Source organism: Rattus rattus, chromosome 2 (assembly GCF_011064425.1).
Source record: "Rattus rattus isolate New Zealand chromosome 2, Rrattus_CSIRO_v1, whole genome shotgun sequence".
Lineage (NCBI taxonomy): Eukaryota > Metazoa > Chordata > Mammalia > Rodentia > Muridae > Rattus > Rattus rattus.
In genome coordinates, this window is record NC_046155.1 from 884,147 (window position 1) to 909,966 (window position 25,820).

Sequence of the window (25,820 nt, forward strand, 5' to 3'; positions counted from 1 at the left end):
CGTGCTGGTGTGGGCGGAGCGGTCTTTGTACCCACCTCCTGTGGGCAGAGTCATCTGCCGGTGGGCTGCGGCGGCGGGGCGGGCATGGTCCAGCTGAGGTTTTGCGTCCTAGGCAGCATAGCCGGTTCCGTGCTCCGTGCATCGACTACCTGGACGTGCGTGGCAAGCAGAGCAGGCCGGAAAGGAGCAGGTTGGGAGTGTGGTGGGGCCCGCAGCTTCAGCAGTGCCGCGGTGACCATGGCCCCGATCAAGGTGACCGGTTTTACTTTTCCTGGGTCCAACCTATCGCGTCTCTTTGGGTTCCACACGGGGTCTCGGATCTGTCCTCCTCGACGTTTCTTCTTGTCATGCTTTCTGTAAGACCTTGTCGTTGCCTCTCCGTCCGAGGACATTTCTTGAGCCGCCCTCTCAAACCTACTATGCCACTGCCAGGGATCATTTTCAAGCGACCGAATGCTGTGTCATTTCCCACATTTTTGAAATATCTCTTTTGCCGCTTGGTCGCTTTTCAAACCCTTTATACCCTTCACCAAAGCCCCAGCCCTTTCCGTGTTGTACTAGACTTCGCCTCATCTTTTGCAAGAGCTGTGGTTCCTTGGAGACCAGGGTCTGTCTTTCCCACTTCTGTCTCCACTCTGTGAATGCTTCCCCGCCCCACTTCTGTTTGGTCTTTCTGGGAATTCTTGAACGTATCCCCTCTCCTGTTCTTGGACTTCAGTTTTAGAGAAAGAGAGAAGGAAGGAAGGAAGGAAGGAAGAAGAGAGAGAGAGAGAGAGAGAGAGAGAGAGAGAGAGAGAGAGAGAGAGAGATTTTCACTATATAATCTTGGCTGGCCTGGAACTTGGTGTGTAGATGAGTGAGACTGGTCCCCAATGTTAGGATTGAAGGCCCTTAAAAATAACAAAACAACTTTTAAATACCTACTTGTTTATGTGTGTGTGTTTGGTAACAGGCATGTGACTCTGGAGGTCAGAGGACAGTTTCCTCAGGAGTCAGTCTTTCTCGTATGTGGATTGTGGGGAAAGAACTCAGGTGATGAGGCTTGGTGGTGGGCAACTTTACCTACTCACTTCTTCCTTTCTTTCCTTTCTTCTGTGGCTCCAGGAAGCCTGGTGGGCTGACTCTGAGAGCCCACGTCCTGAACAGTTTTTGGCTTAGGCATCTTCCCTGGTGTGTGGATGGGATTTTTCTCCTTCCCTGTTGCTAGGTGCTTTCTCAACCCTAGACACAGTCCTCTGCATTCCTCCTCTGTGCCTTGATCCATCTTGGGTGGCTTTGTTTTCACAGCATTGCAACACTTGAGAAGGCCTCTCCCTTTCTCTGTTGCCACCAACTGGCCTTAAGCAGAAACAGGCTTTGAAACATGTAGGATGTGGGGCTGGCAGGAGATATGGAAGATTGAGAGACAAGGACATAAGTGGACCCCTGGGACCAGAGAGGCACTTCTGTGCTGGGTATAAACACTGGCTCCATCAAGGTCTGTCTGTAGGGCTGTGGTCTACTTGGCCTCTCTTTACTCCGTCTTACCCTGGTGTCCTTTTCTCTAGGTGGGAGACACCATTCCCTCAGTGGAGGTATTTGAAGGGGAACCTGGAAAGAAGGTGAACTTGGCAGAGCTGTTCAAGGACAAGAAAGGTGTTTTGTTTGGAGTCCCTGGGGCATTTACACCTGGCTGTTCCAAGGTGAGATTTCTCCTTCTCCAGAAGCAGAAATTGGAATCGGGAGCGTGGGAGAAAAGGACCCTGATAAATCTGATAGCTTTGATTATGGCTGCTGGCGGAAGCACTGTGAAAATCACTTGGGAGACCGGCTAATGAGGCAAAAAGTTTGCCTATGGGATTTCATGGTCTTGACCAGAGATTCTTAGGTCCAAGCTTCCTGGTAGCCAAGGCAAAAAGGAAGTGGTCTGTTTCATACTGGTTTCCTTACCCTGATCAGGGATGTTAGGAAATAGGAGGAGGAGCAGGCTGAGCAACACCAGCAATTGTCTTTGTTTTCCTCTTAGACCCATCTGCCTGGGTTTGTGGAGCAAGCCGGAGCTCTGAAGGCCAAGGGCGCACAAGTGGTGGCCTGTCTGAGTGTTAATGATGTCTTCGTGACTGCAGAGTGGGGTCGAGCCCACCAGACAGAAGGCAAGGTGAGGTGTGGGGCCTGTGAGGGGTCGGGGCCAGGTAGAAGGTTTCCTTGTTTTTTATTACACTTTATTTACTCATTTTGTATGTGGGGTGGGCACTCGTACCATTATGCACAAGTGGAAGTCGGAGGAGAGCCTGTGAGACTTGATTCTCTCTTACCATGCAGGGTCATGGGGATTGAACTCAGGTTGCCACACTTGCCAGCAGGCACCTTCACTTACAGAGCCCTCTCACTGGGGATTTCCTTGTGACATTTATTCTCTTTCCTTCAGGTTCAGCTCCTGGCTGACCCCACTGGAGCTTTTGGAAAGGTAAGCGTACCACCCTTCCCTCAGCCTGCAGTTGGTCCTGCAGGGACATGTTATGTGGGAGCAGCCCCTGGCCTGTTTGGGGGTTCCTGACACCCATTTCTGCCTGTCCCCAAGGAGACAGATTTACTACTAGATGATTCTCTGGTGTCTCTCTTTGGGAATCGTCGGCTAAAAAGGTAAAGTGGAAGCCTCCTCCCCCACCCCCACTGGTGTTGGCACTAGGGGCCCTGGCTGCTGCCTGGGCTTCTGCAGTTGTACCTCTTTCTGGCAGGTTCTCCATGGTGATAGACAAGGGCGTAGTAAAGGCACTGAATGTGGAGCCGGATGGCACAGGCCTCACCTGCAGCCTGGCCCCCAACATCCTCTCACAACTCTGAGGCCCTGACCAGAATGTCCTCTGACTCTCCCATCTCCTCTACCCAGCTCTGGGCCAAAAGGCCCAGTACCTCCTTACCTGAGGGCCACTGAAATGGAACCTTGACAATATTTCTGCAATAAACAGTTTAATTTGTGTCTTTGCCTCTGGCATGGAATCGTCTGCTTCACCCTTACTCACCGGTAGCCATAGATAGAGCTGAAGTCAGTGGCAGAGGTTTGGAGGAGAAAATGGAGGGACAGCCGGGATAGGTTTCCAGAAGGTAGCATCCTCTAAACTAGCCCGAAGCTGAGAGGAAGCCAGAATTGGTTTTGCTTGGTACATCGTGGGACAGCTGGCGCTTGGCCTAGGAGCTGGCTGACTCCATTGACTTTTTTTTTAAAAAGATTTATTTAACATATATGAGTATACTGTAGCTGTCTTCATACATACCAGAAGAGGGCATCAGATCCCATTACAGATGGTTGTGAGCCACCATGTGGTTGCTGGGATTTGAACTCAGGACCTCTGGAAGAGCAGTCAGTGCTCTTAACCACTGAGCCATCTCTCCACCCCCTCCATTGACTTAATACACAGGGCTGGAAGCTTTGCATCTTGTGAACTGCCATTCTTCCAGAAGCACCCTGGCTCTGGCTTGGCTTCATCAGAGCACACAGTTCCAGGGTCAGGACAGAAGACTTCCCCAGGGAAGAGCCTTGGAGAGGTGTGGCCGGTGGGGAGTGGGAATCTGGGCCAAGAGCCAGGGTTGCCAGTGGGGCCTCAGGAGATCCAGATCCTGCTGCTGGCCTTTGGATCTATGTTCAAGGGAGCAGGGGGATTGTTGGGAACCCCTTGTGCTTGGGAGGTTGTACCCCAACAGTAGATTCTTACTGAGCCCCTGCCTGATCTGTGTAGGCATAGTGAGGTACATACTAGGCCTGTCCAGTACTCTGGACCAAACCAGCTCTGCGGCAGCCAGATGGGAGGCCAAGCAGGGTGGAAAAGAGTCAGGCTGAGCTGGAAGGTAACTGGCCCAGGTTACAGCAGGCTCAGGCACTCTGGGCACTGGGGCTACTTGCTGAGGCCATCTGGTAGTCAGCAGGAATTGAGACCTCTGAGAGCAGGTTGCCTCCCAGTTAACCACAGGACTTCTCCAGGGCACAGGTCAGATTCAAATCTGAGCCAGTGTGTGGAGCTCAGAACTGGGAGCCAGATGGGCCAGGTGGGGCCATGGGCTCACAGGGGAGAGGCCTAGGTTATGATACTGGGGTCTCTTACTAAGGGACCCACAGGTCAGCCATCTGAGTGGTCAGTGCACCCGTCTTTTCTCCCGAGATTCATCGCACCCACCACCCTTACATCACTGGCCACTTCTCATCTGTCCTCTTGTGATGCTTGGGTAATGGTGACCCTGACAGGCACAGTGCAGAGACTTGTTCCTTCCCAGGTCCCATCTCTCAGATCTTTACAGTCAAATGAAGGGGCTAAGGTTTGGGGATTTAGCTCAGTAGTAGAGCGCTTGCCTACCAAGCACAAGGCCCTGGGTTTGGTTCTCAGCTCCAGGAAAATAAATTAAAAAAAAAAAAAAAAAAAAGAAGAAGGATCTGAGGAGCAGGGCTTCTAACAGGTTCTAGCCAGTACAGAAGCCTGGCCTCTGGGTTGCGTCTCCTCTTGCCTGAAGCTCACACTGCCTCAGCAGTCAGTCACTCTCATAGGTGCCAACTCCCATTTCTCATCAGCTGCCTGGTTTTCCCCATCCTTGTAAGACCTCCAAAGAAGTGTCCCCACTATCTCTTGCCACTGGCTGGGTCTCAGCTGAGAGAAAGGAATTTAAAAGTTTCCCTGGCGCCTAAGCCGTGGGGGTTGGGAGTCCTGCCTGCACAACACCTGGGCTGGTGGAATGTCTAGCAGTTGAGCCAGCCCTGGAGCGGCGGCTCCTCAGGAGATCAATAGCAGTCAGGAGAATGCAGTAAGGCTGGGCTTTAGGCCTGAGGTAAGGCTAGCCAGGCCTGAGGCTGCACCTGGAAGAGGGACTGGCGCCTTCCTGGGCTGTAGAGACCGAAGGGCCAATATTAAAACCAAACACGTGAACAAAATGTCCTAAAATGACCTGAACACACACTTGCCTTGTGCTGCTGGAGCAGGAAGCCTGAGGGTCAGCCTTTACGAAGAGAGGTTTGGGGCTGGAGAGAGGCTCACTGGCTGAGCTGCCAGAGCACCTGGGTTCAATTCCAGCACCTACATGATAGTTCACAGTTCTAACTCCAGTTCTAGGGCTTCTGACCCCCGCCTCTGGCATTCATGGGCACTGTGCACATGCACATAGACATACCTGCAGGCAAAACACCCATGCTCCTAAAATAAAATTAAAAAAAGAAAAAAGGGTCAGGCATGGTGGCTTATGCCTTTACCCCAGCACTCAGGAACCAGAGGCAAATTATGTTCCAGGACAGCCAGGAACTGTGTGTTACACAGAGAAACTGTCTCAAAAAACAATAAATAAATAAATAAATAAATAAATAAATAAATAAATAAATAAATAAATAAAAAGAAGAGAGGAGGAGGAGGAGAGGAGGAGAAAAAAGTCTGATCTGAACTCTACACCTTGCCATGGATAGCCTTAAACTCATTGTCCTGTTTACCTTCAAGTGCTGGAACTGTAGGTGTAGTCTCTGCTCACCTTCTCTTGGTATTGGTTATTGTTAAACAGGGTCCCACTGTGTGGCCCTGGGGTGCCCTGTAACTCTGTGTAGACCAGGCCAGTCTAGAACTCAAGAGTTCTGCCCGCCTCTGCCTCCCAAGAGCTGGGATTTACAGGTGTACAACACCATACCCCACCTAACATTCTCTCTCTCTCTCTCTCTCTCTCTCTCTCTCTCTCTCTCTCTCTCTCTCTGTGTGTGTGTGTGTGTGTGTGTGTGTGTGTGTGTGTGTGTGTGCTCACTGTAGCCCAGGCCAGCAATCCTCCTGCTTCAGTCTGGTGTTACAAACATGAGGTACCGATGCAGGCTAGAGATAGTCCCTAGTTTATGTGGCCTGTCCCACGGTGAAAGGTGGACAGGGTGGGGAGTGAGCTAATTTTCCTCCCTGCTTTCAGAACAAATTCACTCTTGGAATGTAAAACATGCAGCCACCCTGTAGAGAGCGGCGCAGCGAAACAAAGATGGCGCCGACATCCAGCCTTGTCTGGATATAAATGACTTACTGCGCATGTGCAGGCTTGTCTCCTTGCTAGGGCTCCCTCTAGTGGTGAACAGCGGTACTGCACATGTGCGGTTTATGCACCAGGTGTCAGTTGACCGTTAATATGCTAATGAGGTGATTCATTCTCCGCCAATCCCTGGAGGACAAGTAGTGGGGTGATCCAAGCCCCACCAATCCCTGAGAGATAATTAGCATACTGTTGTCTATATAAGCCGAGCGATTTTGCTGCTCGGGGTCCCTGTTCAAGACAGCTGTAACACTAAGAAGAGCTGTAACACTAAGAAGAGCTGTAACACAGTAAAGGCTTGTTTGCAGAAGAATCCTGTTGCTGCACGTCATTCTTGCTGGCGAGACATTGGGCGCCCGACAAGTGGTGCCGAAACCCGGGAACCAACATCGCCGGTGCCGAGGGGACCCTTCAGTGTGCTGAAGAGGATTCAGAACTGCGAGAAGGTAAATTAAAAGGTAAGCTTCGAGAGGCATGCCCCTTTTTGGAAGAGAGCATGTCAGAAACGGAGCGGAGTGAGAAATTAGGCTTCCGAGAGGCATGCCCCTTTTTGGATTTAAGAGAGCATGTCAGAAACGGAGCTAGGAGCGCGCAAAAAGAAAAAGGTTACTAAAACAAAAGTGAAAGAGATACAAAAGGCAGAAGAAACGCTGCTGGAGGAAAAAATAGGCGTACCCCGGAGGACGAAGTACAAGTCATCCGGAGAGGATACTTTGTATCCATTAAAAAAATTAGAAGCCTTAGAACTGGCTGGCAGTGACTCTGAGCAAGAGTTGTCAGAGTCAGAGGAGGAGGAATTAGAGGAAGAGGCAGCCATAAATGAGGAAGAAAGATATGGGCCTAGGTGGAGAGCCACTGTGAAGAAACCTAAAGTTATGGATCCTTTGTGGGCAAGGCTGGTAATTTTGTTTCTTTTTTTCTTTGTGTGGGATAGAGAAGCCACAGACGGCAAGCTTAAGCCCAGACCAAAACCTCTTTGGCAAATGGTCCCAGCCTGCTTGGAGGATAAACGATGTGAGGAAGCCGTTAGAGCCGTTAGGACAGGTCAGAGGGTCCTTGCAGAGCAACAAAGTATGTCAGAGGGAGAAAAGGTCTCGAAAGAAAAAAAGAAAAGAAAAAGAGATAAAAGGAACAGAGAGAAGGCAGAGATAAAAAAAGAGGATAATCAGGACCAGGAAACAAATAAGATATATTCTTCTTTAAAAGCCTTGACCTTAGAAATGTCAGACAATCTAGAAAGCATCACTGACAGCTTAGAGAAAGTGAAAGTAAAGGTAGAACCATCGGGTCCCGGGCCTCCCGCAGAGCGACAAAGGGAAGCACAGGACTCGACCTCAGTTCCACCACCAGACTCGTATTGACCCCTTGAATGGGAACTCAGGTGGTGGATACAGATTTTAAAGGCCGCAGTAAGCAGAATTCAGAAGGATCACAGAAATTGAAAGCATGTGCAAAGATAAAGATTTGGGGTAGTGGTAGTGGTCAAAAGGGGACAAGGTAATAATGGTAAAAATGTTTTGTGTATGTGTTCTTTTAGAGTTATGTTAAAATATAGAGAAGCAAAGTCGATTCTCATAGACACTTTTAGTCTTTGGACCCTGACTAGAGACAGTTTACACCCTGGACAAGAGAAAGAATGGGGTTGAGAAAACAGTCCTCCCGAACTCTCCACAGATGCTTTGGCAAAAGAAGGAAATGAGCTTAAACTTTTTGGAGCTCTCCTGGGAACAGAAGGAGGTGGGAGATGTCTTGCCTCCTTGCTGGCTCCTATTGGAGAAGTGCTTATTTCTGGTTCTGGGTTCTTTAGGTAGGATGTTTGGGTCCTTTTGGTGGAACACCATCTAGTTCTTTTCCTCTGTGTCTATTGTCTGTCCTTGGTGCACCAAGCTGTCCATGTATGTCAATTTATGTCTGGGTTTTGCTTCTCGTTGCTTGAATGTTTTGTGTTTCATGTTTAAAAGAAAAGGTTAAAACTTTAAATGCTGGCTGATTCACCCATTGATGTAGCTTTAACTCCTTTCAAGAAAGGAACAAATAAATAAAATGTTTCAATTGGCTTTTGGAGCCTGCATCTGTAGCTAGAAGCCTAAATCGGCTGGGCAAGCTCCCCAGGGGCTGGCTAAATGTTTACACTAGCCGATCCTAAAGACACCAGCTTCTAAGGTAACGGAACTGATCGCTGTCTCTCTTAGAAAAATCTTTGACTGAGATTATTGGACTCAACAGGTGACAAGGTGCTTCTCTTAAAACTACAGCTAGAAAAAGTAAAAATGGTGATTGATTTAAATATTAAAGACATGTGTAGCCACTTCGATTTTTGTTTCTGATTGGTTTTAAATATATGACTATTCTCTACATGCCTTGGTTATGGAATGTTGGCTTTGAAGTTATTGGAAATGGTTTTAAAAAAATGTAACATTGGTAACAGAAAGTTGACATAAAACTGGTAAATTTGGATGGATTCATTCTAGACAACATGTGGCATGAGCCAATCTAGGGAAACAGGTCTAAATTGGGATGATCCTAGAAACCAGGCTTCTAAAAGATGTTAAGGCAATGTCTCTTTGTTGAGGTATTGGAGACCGCACCATCATGTGTTCATATGAAGGAATTGGCAGTCAAACCTTGTAAATGAAGGATAGACTCGGGGTTTTGGAGACTGGATTTTGGAATGATGAGGCTGATCTCGAGTAAGAGGCTGCTCAGTGTGAGAAGGAGAGATATGAAGATTGTGGCACCCTAGAAGCGGCTTATTCGAAAGTGGTTAAGATGCTTGAAAACAATCCATTGTCCATAGCACCTGAAAAGGTTCAAATGGGCCAAATGGGAGAATATTTAGGAACTAAAATCACTCCTCATAGTATTTCCCCTCAAAAAATTGAATTACGAAAAGATCATTTAAAAACATTAAATGATTTTCAAAAATTACTAGGAAGCATAAATTGGATTCGACCCTATATTAAAATGCCCAATGTAGATTTACAACCACTTTATGAGATCCTGAAAGGGGATTCTCAGCTTACTTCACCCCGTGTTTTAACCAAGGAAGCACGATTATCCTTGAGGAAAGTAGAAGATTAGAAAAGGCAATGCTAAGAAGGTACAAGGAAAAGGAGGATCTCCTTTTGTGTATACTGAGAACCTTTCATCAGCCTATAGGAGTGCTATGGCAACAAGGTCCGCTTCTTTGGATTTATCCCCATATTTCTCCTAATAAGACCGTTGAATATTACCCTTCTGCTGTTGCACAGCTTGCTGTGTTAGGCGTTAAATCTTGTATTCAGCATTTTGGTATTTTACCCAAGAAAATTATTATACCATATACAACAGCTCAAATAGAAACATTGTGTGCCTTGATAGATGATTGGGCCATATTACGCTGTAGTTTTGATGGAGAGTTTGACAGTCATTATCCTAAGGATCCTTTGCTACAATTTTTTACTGAACATCCAGTGATCTTTCCTAAGATCACTGCCTCAGAGCCTTTATCTGGAGCGTTAGATATTTATACAGATGGCTCCAAAACAGGTGTAGGTGCCTATATGGTTGATTCTCAAGAACCAGTATTAATTCAATACAGTTCAGGCACCCCCCAAATTACAGAATGTAAAATTGTATTGGAAGTTTTCAAAAGATTTCATGATTTTTTTAATTTCTGACTCTGCTTATGTAGTTAATGCAGTGCGCTCACTTGAAATTGCAGGGCCAATTCGGTCGACTAGTACTGTATGTCAAATTCTTTTAGAATTACAAAATTTGATTTGGGCCAGAAAAAATAAATTTTTTATACAACATATTCGAACCCATACTAATTTGCCTGGTCCCATGACCAGTAATAACGCCCTGGTGGATGCTAGTACTCGTAGAGAGTTTATTTTTCATACTGCTCCGGTTGATCTCGCTAGAGAATTTCATCAAAAGTTTCATGTACCTGCCTTTACTCTTCAACAAAAATTTAAAATCTCTAGAGCTGCAGCTCGTGATATGGTGTTAAGTTGCCAGAGTTGTGTTCAATTTCACCACCCTCCTCAAGTGGGGATTAACCCTCGTGGTCTGATCCCGCTAAAACTTTGGCAGATGGATGTCACACACATATCTTAATTTGGAAATTTAAAATATGCTCATGTTTCTGTTGATACCTGTTCCGGTATTATACACGCTACTCTGATGACTGGTGAAAAGGCTCGTAATGCCATTAGCCATTGCTTAGAGGCATGGGCAGCCTGGGGAAAGCCTGATAGTCTCAAGACAGACAACAGGGCCTGCCTACACTGCAAAGTCCTTTCAGGCATTTTGCCAGACAATACAGGTCGGTCATACTACAGGCTTACCATACAATCCCCAAGGTCAAGGAATTGTGGAAAGTAGTACATCTGAGTTGGGGATTTAGCCTTAAAAAAGCTTATACAAAAAAAAAAAAAATTGCAGCAAACACCAAAAGAACAACTTTCTTTAGCTCTTTTTTACTCTAAATTTCTTAATTCTGGATGCACATGGCGCTCTGCTGCGGATCGCCATGCTACTACTACACCTATAACTAATACAGAAGTAAAAAGTGGAAGGATGTCTTAACTGATGAATGGCGTGGCCCAGATCCCGTGATTTGAGATCTAGGGGGCGATTTGTGTTTTCATGCCAGAATCAAGAAAATCCAATTTGGTACCTGAGTGCTTGACTCAAAAATTGCCTTCTGCTCTTCCTGAAGATGAGACTACGAACCCTACTATTACTACTGGGAATGGTAATACAGGTTAATTCGCTCACCTTGTGGGCTATTGCCAGATCCTGGCCAGTACCCATGTCAGTTCATAGCAATTCTACTGTTTTGAGAATAAGACTGGCAAGCATAATCTCTGGCCTTGGTTTCTATGGGTGCTGTCCAATGAGCAAGGGTCATATACATCCCTGACCCCCTTTGCTAGGTTGATGGGAGAGAACTTCGTGCTGTATAATGTTTCAGTTACCAGAAAAAGGTGATACCAGGTTGATCAATATTCAATATAATAACCTCTTGGTAAATAATACTGCCACTAGTACTTCAGTATGTGCTAGATTACCTTTTTTCTGATAAGCACTAATGTAAGCAGTGGTGCTTTAAATTGTAATAGCTCTGATGTAGTCTGCTATTTAGCTGAATGCTGGGATGGCACTAATGACACCGCAGTGATGGTTAAGATTCCCTCCTTTGTGCCAATCCCAGTGGAGGCAAACCCAGATAGCTTTCCTATTCTTAATTTGCTGAGAGCCAAAAGAGATTTTGGAATTACGGCAGCCATAATTTCAGCCATTGTGCTGTCTGCTGCCGCAGCTACTACAGCTGCAATCTCTATGACCAATCAAATACAGACGGCTGAGACTGTCAATCAGATTGTAGAAAGAACTGCAATGGTGCTAGAGATACAAGAAGAATTTAATACCCATTTGGCATCTGGCCTTCTATTAGCCAATCAAAGGATAGATTTAGTTCAAGAACAAATTGAAGCACTGTATCATATGACACAGCTGTCTTGTGTTTCCTCCCTTAGAGGTTTGTGCATTATTCCTTTGCGAGCTAACTTTTCTCAGAATTTTCAACAGAGCAAAGAAATCTCGAATTATCGGAAAGGAAACTGGTCCATGAAAGCAGAGCAACTATCAAGACACTTGCTGATGCAGATTGCTGTCCTCAACAGCACTAGGCTGGACCCCATCACAGTTGAAGACTTTACCTCATGGGTTACCAATGCTTTCTCCTTTTTTAAGGAATGGGCGGGCATGTTTGTCCCAGGGAGCTATTGTCCTCCTGGGATGCGGAGTATGTCTCTGGCTTATTGGCTGTTTAATAAGAGAACATGCCAGACACAAAGTGGTTGTTTACCAGGCTATGACCACCATTAAAAAGGGTGCTTCTCCCAACATATGGCTGGCCTCTTTGAAAGATCAAGAGTTCGCCCTAGATCATTTTTGTCACAGTCATGTGGAGTCATTGTATCCAGGGACAGGCAACTTTCCTCGAACTCGGACCAACCTAAGACACGAGGCCCGGTGGCGATAGGGTAACTCTATGACGGGTAAGGCCGAGTTTGGATGAGAACGACCTAAGACAGGAGCAATGACAAGATTGACGTGACACCCAGATCTAGACCAGTCATTTTATTAAACAAAAAAGGGGGAGATGTAGAGAGCGGCGCAGCGAAACAAAGATGGCGCCGACATCCAGCCTTGTCTGGATATAAATGACTTACTGCGCATGTGCAGGCTTGTCTCCTTGCTAGGGCTCCCTCTAGTGGTGAACAGCGGTACTGCACATGCGGTTTATGCACCAGGTGTCAGTTGACCGTTAATATGCTAATGAGGTGATTCATTCTCCGCCAATCCCTGGAGGACAAGTAGTGGGGTGATCCAAGCCCCACCAATCCCTGAGAGATAATTAGCATACTGTTGTCTATATAAGCCGAGCGATTTTGCTGCTCGGGGTCCCTGTTCAAGAGAGCTGTAACACTAAGAAGAGCTGTAACACTAAGAAGAGCTGTAACACAGTAAAGGCTTGTTCGCAGAAGAATCCTGTTGCCGCGCGTCGTTCTTGCTGGCGGGACATTGGGCGTGCGACACCACCCGCCAGGCTGGGCTGCATAACCTGGTCACCTACCTTCCTTAGTCCAACATTCCTCCTCTGCTGCACGAGTGACCACTTTCCAGCATGTGAACTGGGCCACCCATTAAAACCATAACACATCCCCAAATAAAGCCACCGACCAGCCAGGACCAGCACACCTGGACCCCCAGGGCCAATGTTTAACTCAACATCTGAAGTGGTTGGCTCCTCTGGGTGGATCTCTCTGAAGAGCTACTGAATAGACCCTGTATAACCCCAAGGATGCCTGGAAACCCACAAACCCTCAGGTAGGCCTACCTGGAAGGCACTGGAGCCCAGAGGGATCCTCAAGCTTGGGGCTTTGACTTCCAGAGTGTGAATTGTAATCAGCTACTAGATGTTAGTGTCCATGGTCAGTCAGGTTTTCTAGGACTGCATTCTCTTTATCTTGAAAGGGCTGGCAAGATGGCGAAGCCTCATGACTTGAATTTGATCCTGGGACCAATATGATAGAAGGAGAGAACCAATTCATGAAAATTGTTCTATAAGCTATATAGGCTCATCATGGCACATGCATAACCCCCAAAATGAATGAATGAATGAATGAATGAATGAACGAATTTCACAAATGAGAAAAAATAAGGAAATGATGTAGGCCACCTCACAAAGTTGGTGTGTCCAATGAGATGACTTCTGAAGCAAGTGTCACATTACCTGGCACATAGCAGACTGTGGGAGCACACATAGCTGTTACTGTGGTGGAATCCAAGGCTAATCTTGAGTTAAACCCTTTAGCACTGAGCTACATTTACAGATTGACAAATGCTTTTTGTTTGTTTAGCTTTGGGGGCAAGTTTGTGTGTGTGTATGTGTGTATATGTGTATTGTGTGTGTGTATGTGTGTGTATGTATGTGTGTGTATGTATGTGTGTGTATGTATATGTATGTATAAGTGTGGGTATGTATACGTGTGTATGTGTGTGTATATGTGTGTATGTGTGTGTATATGTGTATGTATGTGTGTGTGTATGTGTGTATATGGGTGTGTGTATGTGTGTGTATATGTGTATGTATGTGTATATATGTATATATGTGTGTGTGTATGTGCGTTTTATGTGTGTGTATGTGTGTGTATGTGTATGTATATGTGTGTATGTGTGTGTATGTATGTGTGTGTATGTATGTGTGTGTGTTGTTGTTTTATTTTCTTCTTTTTTCTAGATAGGGTCTCATTGCATAGCCCAGACTGTCTTGGAATTCAGTATGTAGACCAGACTGACCTCAAACTCACAGAGACATGCCTGCCTCTGCCTCCCAAGTGCTGGGACTAAAGGCATGTGCTACCACCCCCAGCAGGGGACAGGTTTTTGTTATATAGCTCAAGCTGGGCTGGAATTCACAATCCTGTCTCAGCTCCTTGAGTGGTGGAATTGTAACTGTGCACCACCATACCTAACTCCCTCTCACACACAAAAAGGCTTTTAAGAAATCAATAAAGACTCCCCTACACCTAAGACTTGGGGATACCATGGAAGAAGAGGCAGAAAGACAATAAGGGCCAGAGGACCAGGATGTCTCTGTGAGATCTTGTTTCCCAGAATTGACAGGGAAACTACACTCCGTAACAGTGCAGTTGTGCAAACATAAGGCCTAAACTACCACACCAAGGGAAACGCTAAAATGTAAGGTGGGAGTCTAACAGGCCACACCCTAGACACAGAACTGCGGCAGCTAACGACTGCCGAGAATTCATTTTCTCCAGGGAGGTGTCCTCTAATTGATTATTCAACCAGTCTTAAAATCATGTACATACAAGCAACACTGAACAGACTTAACAGGTTTATAATACACAGTTTTATGTGCACATATCTACTTAGGAATAGTCTTAGGGTGTCATTACTGTGAAGAGACACCATGACCAAGGGAACTCTTATAAAGGCAAACATTTAATTGGGCTTACAGTTTCAGAGGTTCAGTACATTATCATCATGGTGGGAAGGAAGTATGGCAGCCTGCAGGCAGACATGGTGCTGGAGGAGCCAAGAGTGCTACATCACGATCTGAAGGCAGCCAGAAGGAGGCCATCTTCAGCAGGCCACCGGAAGGAAAGTCACATCCTTAGGGAAGTTTCATCCTTATTGGGCAGAACCTCAGCATAGGGGAAGACCTCAAAGTCTGCCCACACAGTGACACACTTCCTCCAACAGGGCTGCGCCTCTCAATAATGCCACTTCCCATGGACCAAGCATTTTCAAACCACCACAATAATTAAAGAAAAAGAAACCAAGAATTTGAGAGGAAGGGGGATATGGAAGGAGTTAGAGAGAGGCAGCAGAAACAGTGGACTCCATGAGTTTGAGTTTGGTCTACATTGTGAGTTTCAGGACAGCCAGGGCTATGTAGAAAGAGACCCAGTCTCAAAAAAGGCAGGGAGGCATTAGAGTATCAGTTCTCAACCTATGGGTTGTAACCCCTTTGGAGGCTGAACAATCCTTTTGCAGGGTTTTTATATCAGATATTTACATTATGATTCATAAAGTAGCAAAAAAAAAAACAGTTATGATGTATCCAGGAAAATAATTTTATGGTTGCGGTCACTATAATATAAGGAACTGTATTAAAAGCAGCATTAGAAAGGTTGAGAAGCACTGGGTTAGAGGGAGGAGGGATGGGGAAAATTATATAATTATTTTATGTGAATTTAATTTTTTTTTTTTTTTTTTTGGTTCTTTTTTTCGGAGCTGGGGACCGAACCCAGGGCCTTGCGCTTCCTAGGCAAGCGCTCTACCACTGAGCTAAATCCCCAACCCCGTGAATTTAATTTTAATTGTCACAAAAAATAAAAATAACTTGATTGAGAAAAACAAAGAAAAGTCAATAACGGAGCTGGAGAAATGGCTGCTCTCTCAGAGGATCCCGGGTGATTTCTCAGCATCCATCTGGTGGCACACAATTATCTATGACCCCTGTTCCTCGGAATCCAACACTCTCTCCTGGCCTCCGCAGGCACCAGGCACACGTATGGTACACAGACATACAAGCCAACAAAACACCCGTGAAACACATTTTGAAAAAGAAAAAAGGAAACAATAAAAAGAAGCTGGGAAAGGATTGGAGGGATGGCTCAGCGGTTATGAACACTTTCAGTGTACTCATGAGGCTTGCCGTTTGGATCCCAGAATCCATGTAAACTGGCAGCCTGTCTGTGCAAGCCTATAGGCTCTAAGGTGGGTGGAGGCAGGGGAATCACTGGGCCTTGCTGACTTCCAGTCTAGCTTGTGTAGCAAGCATTTTAGCCACCGAACCTTCTCCTGAGACTGAATGTGCGCAAGCTTATGTGTTGATAGGTGTGTGCTAACAAACGCTTGCGTTCGCCCGCCATCTTACTTATAATGTGCCATCTCTCCCGGCCTGAGTTGGGCCTCATGGAAATAAGTGGGTGGCTATCTGTCTCCCAGCTTTACTTGACCATTTTGGATCTAGGCTATAAAAGTTAACCAAATGACTACTCCATGGTATAGTTAAGACGTTTTTGTTGTTTTTGTCTCTCGAGACCGGGTCTGTGTAGCTTTGGCTGTCCTGGAACTCATTCTGCAGATCCTCCTGCCTCTGCCTCCCCAGTGCTGGGATTAAAGGCATGCACCACCACTGCTGGGCTAAGGAGGTTTTTATTGTAGAGACAAGAAAAAGAAGAGCAAGGCACCTGGAAGAGTTCAGAGCAGAGAAAGAAAGAAATGGACTGAATATGACCAGCGGGCGGGACATGACCTGGGTTTTCCGTGACCGGGAGGAGAGTAGCCATGGATACAAGAAAGAGAAAACAGAGCAAGAGAAAGAGGGCGGAGCACAGAGTGGCGGAGTCTAAGGAGAAGGAGGAGCTGGGGAGGGAAGCCTGTGAGCTGGAGGGAATTTAGGGCAGGAGAGGAGGAAAAACACATTTTTGAGAAGTACTTGTGACACCTCCGGAGGCTGGAGGCCAGTGTTCACTTTGATATGCTGATAGACAGCAGCGGTAGCCTTATGTCTTTTCTGGCGGAGGTAAGGGAAATTATTCCTTTTGCTAGACGGGAACCAGCTTCCCAAGCTCCTGAGGAATGCTGGCTTTTGTGTAACCTCCAGAACCCCTCATTGAGCTCCAGAACCCCAGGTTGAGCTCATTTCTAGATATCTTTGTTGAGCTTTGGTCTGTCACTATGCACTGTAATTGCTGAAATCTGTATCTGAGTTTACCAGCTTTCGTTGTGCAAATCTTGTTCCTTAATTTAAAACCATTGGTCAAATAAAAGTGGCTACAGCCAATTACTAGAGGGATTGGAAGTAGAAGGCTTTTGAGTTTGATTGAAGGTGGCAGAAGGATGGGCTGGAGAGATGGCTCAATGCTCAAGAACACTGACTGCTCTTCCAGAGGTCCTGAGTTCAAATCCCAGCACCCACATGGTGGCTCACAACCATCTGTAATGAGATCTGGTGCCCTCTTCTGGTGTGTCTGAAGGCAGCTACAGTGTACTTATATATAATAAATGAATAAATCTAAAAAAAAAAAAAAAAAAAAAAAAAAAAAAAAAGAAGAAGGTGGGAGGAGGAGGAAAAGAAGGAGCAGAAGGGGCCATGAGAGGAGACTCACTATTATGAGCAAAGTAGCTTAGAGTGACCCTCCAGTAATTGTCAAAGACAAATAAAATAACCGTAGTGTGTAAGCCGGTCAGGGATAGGTTTAAATTGGTTGTACCATATCTGAAGTGCCTTTTGGAATTTGGGGAATCAATTTTCCTTTGAACCTGATATGGGATAGACGCTTGGGCACTCATAGACGCACTGAGGTGGAATGGCTGCTGGGTGACTGCTCTGCTGGGGACTCACACTTCTACCTTACTGCTTTGCCAATTTGAACATGCTTTCATCTGAAGACCCAATATGGCTGCTGGAGTTGCGGATATCATGCCCATAGTCTAGCAGACAGAAAGGAGTGCTGTGTCCTGTGCAGCTTGGGTTCTGGAACTTTGGCTAAGGGCAGCAAGGAAGTAAAGAAAGGGCAGCCATGGACACGGACAGTAAAGCTGGGATCAGGTGGAATCTGCTCCCAATACTGCAATAGGAAGCCTCAGTGTGTGTATTGGGTGTAGCACTGGGGAAAGAGTTACCTAGTTTCCATAGGTGGTCTCTGTAGGTGAGCAGTCTCATGTTATAAGCAAGGAGAAAGCTGTACACACTGATCAATAGTTCATGAGAGCTTTGCCACTCCTCTTGAGCCTGGCCTGTCTGGGTAACAGCTTTGCTCAATTCTCTATGGGTCGAAGAGTTTACAGCTCTCACCATGGCCAAGCCCATGTCAAAAATATCATTTAGGTCTTCCTTGGCTCCCCTACAAAGGAGGAAATAGGGGCCAGGAGAAGAAGATCCCACTACCTTTAAGGTTTCCTGAAAGCTGCCACTGTTCCCTTGGTACATTCAGAGACCCGGGTGAGAGCCTTTTAGTTGGATTTTTGCCATCTTGAAGTAAGCTAGAGTTGGGGTTGGAGAGATGGCTCAGTGGTTAAGAGCACTGACTGCTCTTCCAGAGGTCCTGAGTTCAATTCCCAGTAATCGCATGGTGGTTCATCTGTAGTGGGATTTGAACCCTCTTCTGGTGTGCTTGATAGCTACAATGTATACTCATATAAATAAAATAAATAAATCTTAAAAGAAAAACCCACAGAGAGGTTGGGGATTTAGCTCAGTGGTAGAGCACTTGCCTAGCAAGTGCAAGGCTCTGGGTTCGGTCCCCAGCTCCGCAAAAACAAACAAACAAACAAACAAACAAAAAAAACCCACAGAAATAAGCTAGAATTATCTGGAAGAGGGAACTTCAACTGAAAACCAAAATAAAACTCCCATCAGATTGGAAATGTAAGAGGAGCTGGCCTACTCTGGGGGCTGTCAACTTAGGCAGGTAATCCCTGGTTGTATAAGAAAGTAGGTTGGGAAGGAAGAGGCAGTGGATCTCAATGAGTATGAAGCCAGCCTGGTCTATAGAGCAAGTTCCAGGACAGCCAGGGCTCTGTCTCAATAAAAAAACCCCAAAACCCCAAACACCAAAAAAACAAAATATAAAAATCAAACAGAAAGCAAGAAAGCGACAAGCAGGCTGAGTAGGCCGTAGTCTCTCTGTGGTTCCTCTGTGGTCCCTGAGTCAGTTCCCCTGCGTCAGTTCCTGCCTGCAGGTTCCAGTCTTGGCTTCCAACCATAATAGGCTATAAACTGTAAACCAAGTCCTTCTCTCTCCAAGTTGCTTTTTGTCATGGCATTTTACACAGGGACAGAAAGCAAGCTAAGATAGTGCCGGACACTCATGCACAGTGTATTTTTCTTCTCTACATACTTTCTTATGACAACGTTTGTTTAATTAATTAATTAATTTTGAGATAGAGTCTTGCTAGGTATTCCAGTCTGTACTGGAACTTAAAATCTTCCTGTCTAAGCCTCTGATGTGCTGGACTGTAGAATGAACTATCCATCCAACTAAGTGTAAGTTAGCACAACACAGTTGTGTGTGTATCTATTTATCTACTCAATACAATGCCGTGTATATTGGCTTTTGATCATGGTCACTGGCTTCTAATTCCCTTCCTAAGGCAGCTGTAGAAGTTAAAAATCATCTTCAAAGCTGCTCATGATGTTCTAAATTCTATTCTCTGCTTTAGAGCTAGACAATTCTTTGACCTACTTGTGTGATAACAGATCACAAGACCCTGATCATTCTGGAATGAACCTGTCCCATCTGCTGGAGGAAGGCGCTGCAGATGGGGCCAGCAAGAATCTGAGCAGACAGGCTGAGCTGGCTTCCACACCCAGTCTGACCCTTCTGTCTAACTACTTTTTAGTGAGGGTGTGGAACTTCAGTCCTGCCTGCGTGGAGATGTTGCCCTGAGACCCAGAAGACAGGTTTTCTCAAGATCCTCCAAACTACTAAACAAGAAGGGCCCTGAGGGCAGTGAGTCCCACCCTTCTACTGCTCCCCTCAGGGCTCTCAGTGCCTGTGGAACCCAGGCCTTGCTAGGCAAGCAATCTTCTCTGGCTGACACCCCCAGCTTTGTAATACTCCGCATGAGAAATTAAACTGAAGTACTTTTCTGAGTTTTTCTGACATGCTGTGCAGATGAACTGTAGGAAGGACTGAGGATACAGATCAGAAACACGGCCCTGCATTCATTGCAAAGAGAAATCAAGCAGAAAGAAATTAGTATTGACAACTGGGAACTGGATAAAAGGTTTTCTGGTTAAGAGTACTTGATGCTCTTGGGAAGGACTCGGATTCTGTTCCCAGAATCCACATAGAAGCTCACAATCATCAAGCAACCCCAGTTCTAGAAGACTCTATACTCTCTCATAAACTCTACAGGTGCCAGGCATGCATGTGGCACACGGATATACACGTAAGAATAAATACATATTAAAAAATAAAAAATGGACTTATTTGTAATCCCAGTATTCAGAGGGTAAAGGCAAGAGGGTCAGGAGCATAGTTCAATTTTAGCTACATAACAAGTTCACGAGGTCCTAGATTTAAACAAACACACACACACACACACACACACACACACACACACACACCTGGCATACACACATACCACACATTCACGTGTACATACACACACAAACACACACAATACACACACACACACACACACACACACATGCACCCACATGAACATATACAAACACATACCACATACACCATAAGGACACACCACACACCACACCACATGTATCAAATATACAGGATTTTTGATCATACTGTGAACCTGGAGATTGTGCTATTTACTGGAAAAAACTGTTTCTAGTTTTTCTAGTGTAGTGTGGCTCAGCCCTAGCATTCACCTCTAATCCAAGAGTTTTCTGCTTTTTTTTTTTTAAAGGAATTATTTATTTTTGTATATGAATACACTGTTTCTGTCTTCAGACACACCAGAAGAGGGCATTAGATCCCATTACAGGTGGTCGTGAGCCACCATTTGGTTGCTGGAAATTGAGCTCAGAACTTCTGAAAGAGCAGTCAGTGCTCTTAACTGCTGAACCATCTCTCCAACCCGCTTATTGTAAACAGGATTAAATAAAGCCAGCCATTGGTCATGAGCCAGCACACACAAGCAGTTAATAGGAAATGAATATAGGAAAAAGAAAAACAGAGAGAGTAAGAGGAAGTCAGGAGGATGGATAGAGAGATGCACAGGAAGTAGAAAGAAGGGACATTCAGTTTGAACAGTTTTGAGATATTTGTGGAGAAGTTGCTTTTCCTTTTGGGATGTCAGCTGTGGGAGAATGTCAGCTGGGTGCTTTCTCTGCCTCTCTGAGCTTGAAGGCGTTTATCCCAGCATCTGGTTCCCGAATCTGAATTGGTAAAATTGAACAATTGAGATTTTGTTAAAAAACATTTGGTGCTCCAACTTGTGGCACAACCACATGGATAGATAAATCACACCAGCTGTGGGCAGAGAAGCCATCGAGTTTAGTAAGTCACCTGGACAGTCCTCAAGGAGAGAGAGTTAAGGAGGGGAAATACCACAATACAAGGCTCTAGGACCCCGAATAGTGCTACTTTTTTGGCTTGAAGATAGATACAGAAAAGGAAAAGCTAAATGGCTTAGCTGAAACTGTCTCAGTATATTACACTCTTAGTACTTCATATTTTATCTTTAAGAGTCATAGTGGCTTTCTGTACCCTTTCAAAGAAAAAACTACGTAGACACAGGTAAAAGAAAAATATGAAAAGTGGATTGGTAAGATACAAGCCTTAGAAAGACAGAAACGAAAGTAAGAAAAACACTTAGATTCAGACAAAGGAATTTAGACGATAACCTACCACGCCACCTCATGATGAAACTCAAGAGGGTCAGCCCAAGATTGTTAGAAAATCAACTTTAGTTTATCTAGTTACTATACAATATCTACCTGGAGTCAGTAGGTTTCACCCCCACCCCCATGCCCTAAAGGTTATAAAGAATTTAAATGGAATCCTATAGACATATTAGATTTCAGGAGATTTAAGGAAGCAATTATTTCATATGGTGTGCATTCACCCTCTGTGAAACAGATATTAAATTCATGGGCAACTCAGAACTGAATTATTCCCCAAGACTGGTGAGATTTGACAACATCAATATTGGAAGCTGGTCCTCAGTTTCAATAGTGAACATGGAGGGAAGAGGAAGCTAGGGCCATGCAGCAATGACATAAGGCCAGAGGTATTGAGAGTTCCCAGGGTCAGTTGTTAGGTGAAGTCAGTATGCTGAGCCACAAAGCCACCTTGAATTTATGATCACACCTTGGCACTATGTCATTTTGCAGCCTTAAATGCTTGGGACAAAATTGAAGAATCAGGAAAGGGTCAAAGTCATTTACTAAAATTATAGAATGCCCAAAAGAAGCCTTCACTGTTTTGTTTTGTAAAAATTGACTTCACTTCAGCTGTAACTAGAATAGGTTCAGATTCAGAATCAGAAAATACTAATCAAATCTTTGGCTTTGAAAATGCTTATTCAGAATGCAAAAGAGTGATTAGACCTTTAAAGGCAAGATCATCACCAATTGAGGAACGGATTAGAAATACAGCTGATATTAGATCTCACATTTACGATGCCACTCTATTAGGAAAAGTAATTTCTAAAGGTTTTAAGACATAAGTAAGGTCATTTGAAAAGGGATTGCAGGCTAGGCATACCTAGAAACAATGTTTTTTCTAGAGATAATCCAAAAAGAAAGCCCCAGCCTTCTGTCATGTATAGAAGGTGTAGCAAAAGCCAGCATTGGACTAATGAATGTAGACCAGCAAGGGACAGGTAAGGTAACCCTTTGCTGTCAGGAAATGGCCTAAGAGGCCTCCTGAATGCCCCAGTATCAAATTTGATTCAATCATTCCCTGTTAGTGTCCTAGAAAATCATCCACAGAGCAATTAAAAGATTTAATGTCTGTTGTTAAAACAACAGTGCTGTGAATGTAATCAAGGAAAGAACAGCTTCAGTAGATAAAACAGAAAATTCAGAAGAGACCAAAAACAAATATTTTGCCAAACTGCTATAAATGGTCACAGACCAAAGCTAAAAAATACAAATAAATGGCATTGAAATAGAAGGTTAGTAGACCCGAGAGCAGATGTAACAATAATTTCACCAAAATATCGGCACCCAGATTGGTCTCTTTAGGAGGTAAATACTCAGCTTCTAGGCATTGGAACTTTATCTCAGATGAAGCAAAGTGCAGGATGGGTCAAGTGTATAGGGTCAGAAGGACAAACAGAAAAATTAAAGCTGCATGTGGTTAATGTAGGCATGAATTTATGGGGACATGATTTGTTGCAGCAATGGAAAACACAAATTAACATTTATCCAATTTCAGAAAAAATAAAGAATGTTTTTGAGAAAACTGTTGAAAGGTGTTATTAAAAATAGTCACAGACTGTCCACATTGCCCATAAGCAGGACTGAACAAGTGTTTCAAAGTTACCAATGACTCTACCTTTAAAATGGTTAACTGACAAACCTGTGTGGATGGAGCAATGGCCTTTGACGTCATATAAATTACAGGTACCAGAACAGCTGGTACAGCAGCAGCTAAATGCTCAACACATTGAAGAATCTGCCAGCTCATGGGAGTCCCTTGTGTTTGTTATAAAACAAAATCAGGAAACTGGAGGATGTTAACAGATTTAAGAGGCATACATAAGATGATTTGGCCAATGGGCTCTTCACAGCCTGAAATCCCACTGCTTTCTTTGTTATGTAAGTCATGGCCTGGGACAGTCATTGACTTAAAAGATTGCTTTTCACAGCCTCTGCAAGGTACTGAGCATGGTAGGGAGAAGTTTGCTTTCTCAGTATTTACTTATAATACTAGTTGTCCAATAAAGAGATAGCATTGGAAAGTCTTACTACAAAGAATGTTAAACAGATCTATCTTGCGCCAATATTTTGTGCAACAACTGTTAAAAATAATTTGTAGGCAGTCTTCTTCACCTACAATTTATCATTATATGGATGAGATCTTATTGGTTGATTCAGATGCAGATACCTTAGGAGAAATGTTTGATAAAGTAAAGAGAACTTTGCATTGTTAGGATTAAAAATTGCTCCTGAAAAAATAAAAGAGGAGATTCTATCCATTATATCTAGGATATAATATCTATCACTTTAGAGAGAATTAAACCACAGTCTAACATTCTAACATGTAATTAAGACACATTAAGGAAATTCATTTTTCATTTCACGCCAGTAAGGCAAATGTGCCTTTGGTAAATTATCACTTGGAAAAAAATATTTTTTTAATTTTTACTTTTTCATGGCTGATCATGTTAGTCTTTATAAGTTAGTTTGGACTGATGTGGAGTCTGTGCCTTTCTGCACTGAGGAAATAGCTCAGTTGCCTATAATCTCCATCCCTAAATTGCTCACCCCTTCCCCAAAAGAGGCACCCACTGATCTGTGGGGACATACTGAATGGTCACAACATTTGGCTAATGCATGGTTTACAGATGGTTCTGATGGAACCAAAACTAATGGAAAGAGGCAGCTTACAGATGAGGGGATGGAATGGCCAACAGTGAGGAAGGAACCACAAAATCAGTGAAGCACTACTGGTTATAAGACAAACAACTAAGAAAGCAAAAGGAAAAACTTCTTCTCCAATTAATTCATGGTGCATGTTGGGAGCAATGCCCTTAAAACCCTCAATTACTGATGTTAATATTATAGTTAAAGTTAAGTATGACTGGGGTCATGGAAAATCCCCAGCCAGCTGCAGAAGACTAATACAAATCTGGTGGTCAGGATGGCTAATGATATGACAGAGTTGTGACCTTGCTGAGAAATACATCTGACGTCAGGATGCCCAATGTGATGACAAACCTGTAACCTTTCTGAAAAACCAACATCCTGTTGACATCAGCTGACCACACAAGTACTGTGTCCTTGGCCTGTGTAAATGTTTCCCACTTCTCCCCTCTCTCTGTTACCCTTGTTATGGTAAAAATTCAGCCTTGGGAAAAAATAAAATTGTCGCCTTGATCAGACTCTTGTCTTGGCGTCCTTCTTCGTGTCTCTTGTCTCCCATCCTCTTCCAGGTACTCTCCGTACCCTCCCTCATGATTGTCCTGCATGACAGAACATCTGGGTGAGGCAATGGTCAACAGAGTGGAAACACTCACTAGAAGGTAAATGGCAAAGATACCTAGCCCTGGGAGGTGTGAACAGAAATGGCAGAAGCTAGCAAAACACAGCAAAGACACTAAATGTTATGTAGCTCATACAGGCAAGACAGACAAGACTACTGAAAACAAGGAAATAGTGGACACATCAGCATAAGACCAGAAAATTACAATTCACTAGGGAACAAATCCAGAATAAATCAGGAAGGATGATAGAGGGCCAGAGAGATGGCTCAGTGGTTAAGAACACTGATTGCTCTTCCAGAGGTCCTGAGTTTAAATCCCAGCAACCACATGGTGGCTCGAAACCATCTTGTAAGGGGATCTGATGCCCTCTTCTGGTGTGTCTGAAAACAGCAACAGTGCACACATACATAAGTATTTTTTTTAAAAAAGAAAGAATGATAGATTACATATTTGAAAAACTTGAAAGTTTACCACTAACACTAAAAAATAAGGGGAAATGGAGAATGAGATTAAACCAGGATGACCCTGTCAGAATAACTACTGTAGGGACTGTATTGTCAGCCGTGGCTCACATCTTTCATCGTAGCACTTGGGAGGCAGAAGCAGGCACATAAGAATTACAGTGATTTAAATTTAAAAGCCACCTGCAAAAGGAAGGCTGAAATTCAAAGTGAGTATCCTTTGTTATCTAAAAATAAAGAAAGCTAAACCTTGAATTTATATATAAAGAGAAAGGAAATCTAGGTATATCTGTCTACACATATTGAGGTATTTTTTAATTTTAAAATTTCAAAAAGAATTTTTAAAATTTCAATTGAAAGGTAACACTTTTACTGTTGCTAAACCCACTTTGCCCCAGGAAAGATATACCCTGACAAAAGAGGAACCCTCAGAGTTAGGGTTGGGGAATGGTTTTGTTTTTATCTTTCCAGGAGAATAAAAGAATCCAACTAAGGAAGCCAGAGACCACTGGACAAGTGAAACATCTGAAGAGAGGACATTATCAAGAGAGTATGTCCCGAGACAAAGAGTGAATTGGCCAAGTGGTATCGCCTGCCTCCAGCACGTTTCTGCTGCCCTCTACAGAAGGA

At 44.4% G+C, this 25,820-nt stretch overlaps 1 protein-coding gene across 1 annotated transcript; it reads left to right on the forward strand.

Annotated features, from left to right (window-relative positions):
- The first annotated feature begins 23 nt into the window (after positions 1–23).
- On the forward strand, positions 24–2,965 carry Prdx5 (peroxiredoxin 5). Its single transcript, XM_032896492.1, has 6 exons — positions 24–252; positions 1,548–1,682; positions 2,006–2,137; positions 2,408–2,446; positions 2,561–2,622; positions 2,718–2,965. Exons 1-6 carry the CDS (start codon positions 85–87, stop codon positions 2,821–2,823), a joined length of 642 nt encoding a protein of 213 aa, XP_032752383.1. The 5' UTR covers positions 24–84; the 3' UTR covers positions 2,824–2,965.
- The last annotated feature ends 22,855 nt before the right edge of the window (positions 2,966–25,820 follow it).

What these genes read in the sequence shown, in the direction of transcription:
- Prdx5 (XM_032896492.1), top strand. Translation starts at nt 85, where the DNA reads ATGGTCCAGCTGAGGTTTTGCGTCCTAGGCAGCATAGCCGGTTCCGTG. An exon ending in CCACTGGAGCTTTTGGAAAG is followed by an intron (nt 2,447 to 2,560) that starts GTAAGCGTACCA and finishes CCTGTCCCCAAG; the next exon opens with GAGACAGATTTACTACTAGA. An exon ending in GGGAATCGTCGGCTAAAAAG is followed by an intron (nt 2,623 to 2,717) that starts GTAAAGTGGAAG and finishes TCTTTCTGGCAG; the next exon opens with GTTCTCCATGGTGATAGACA.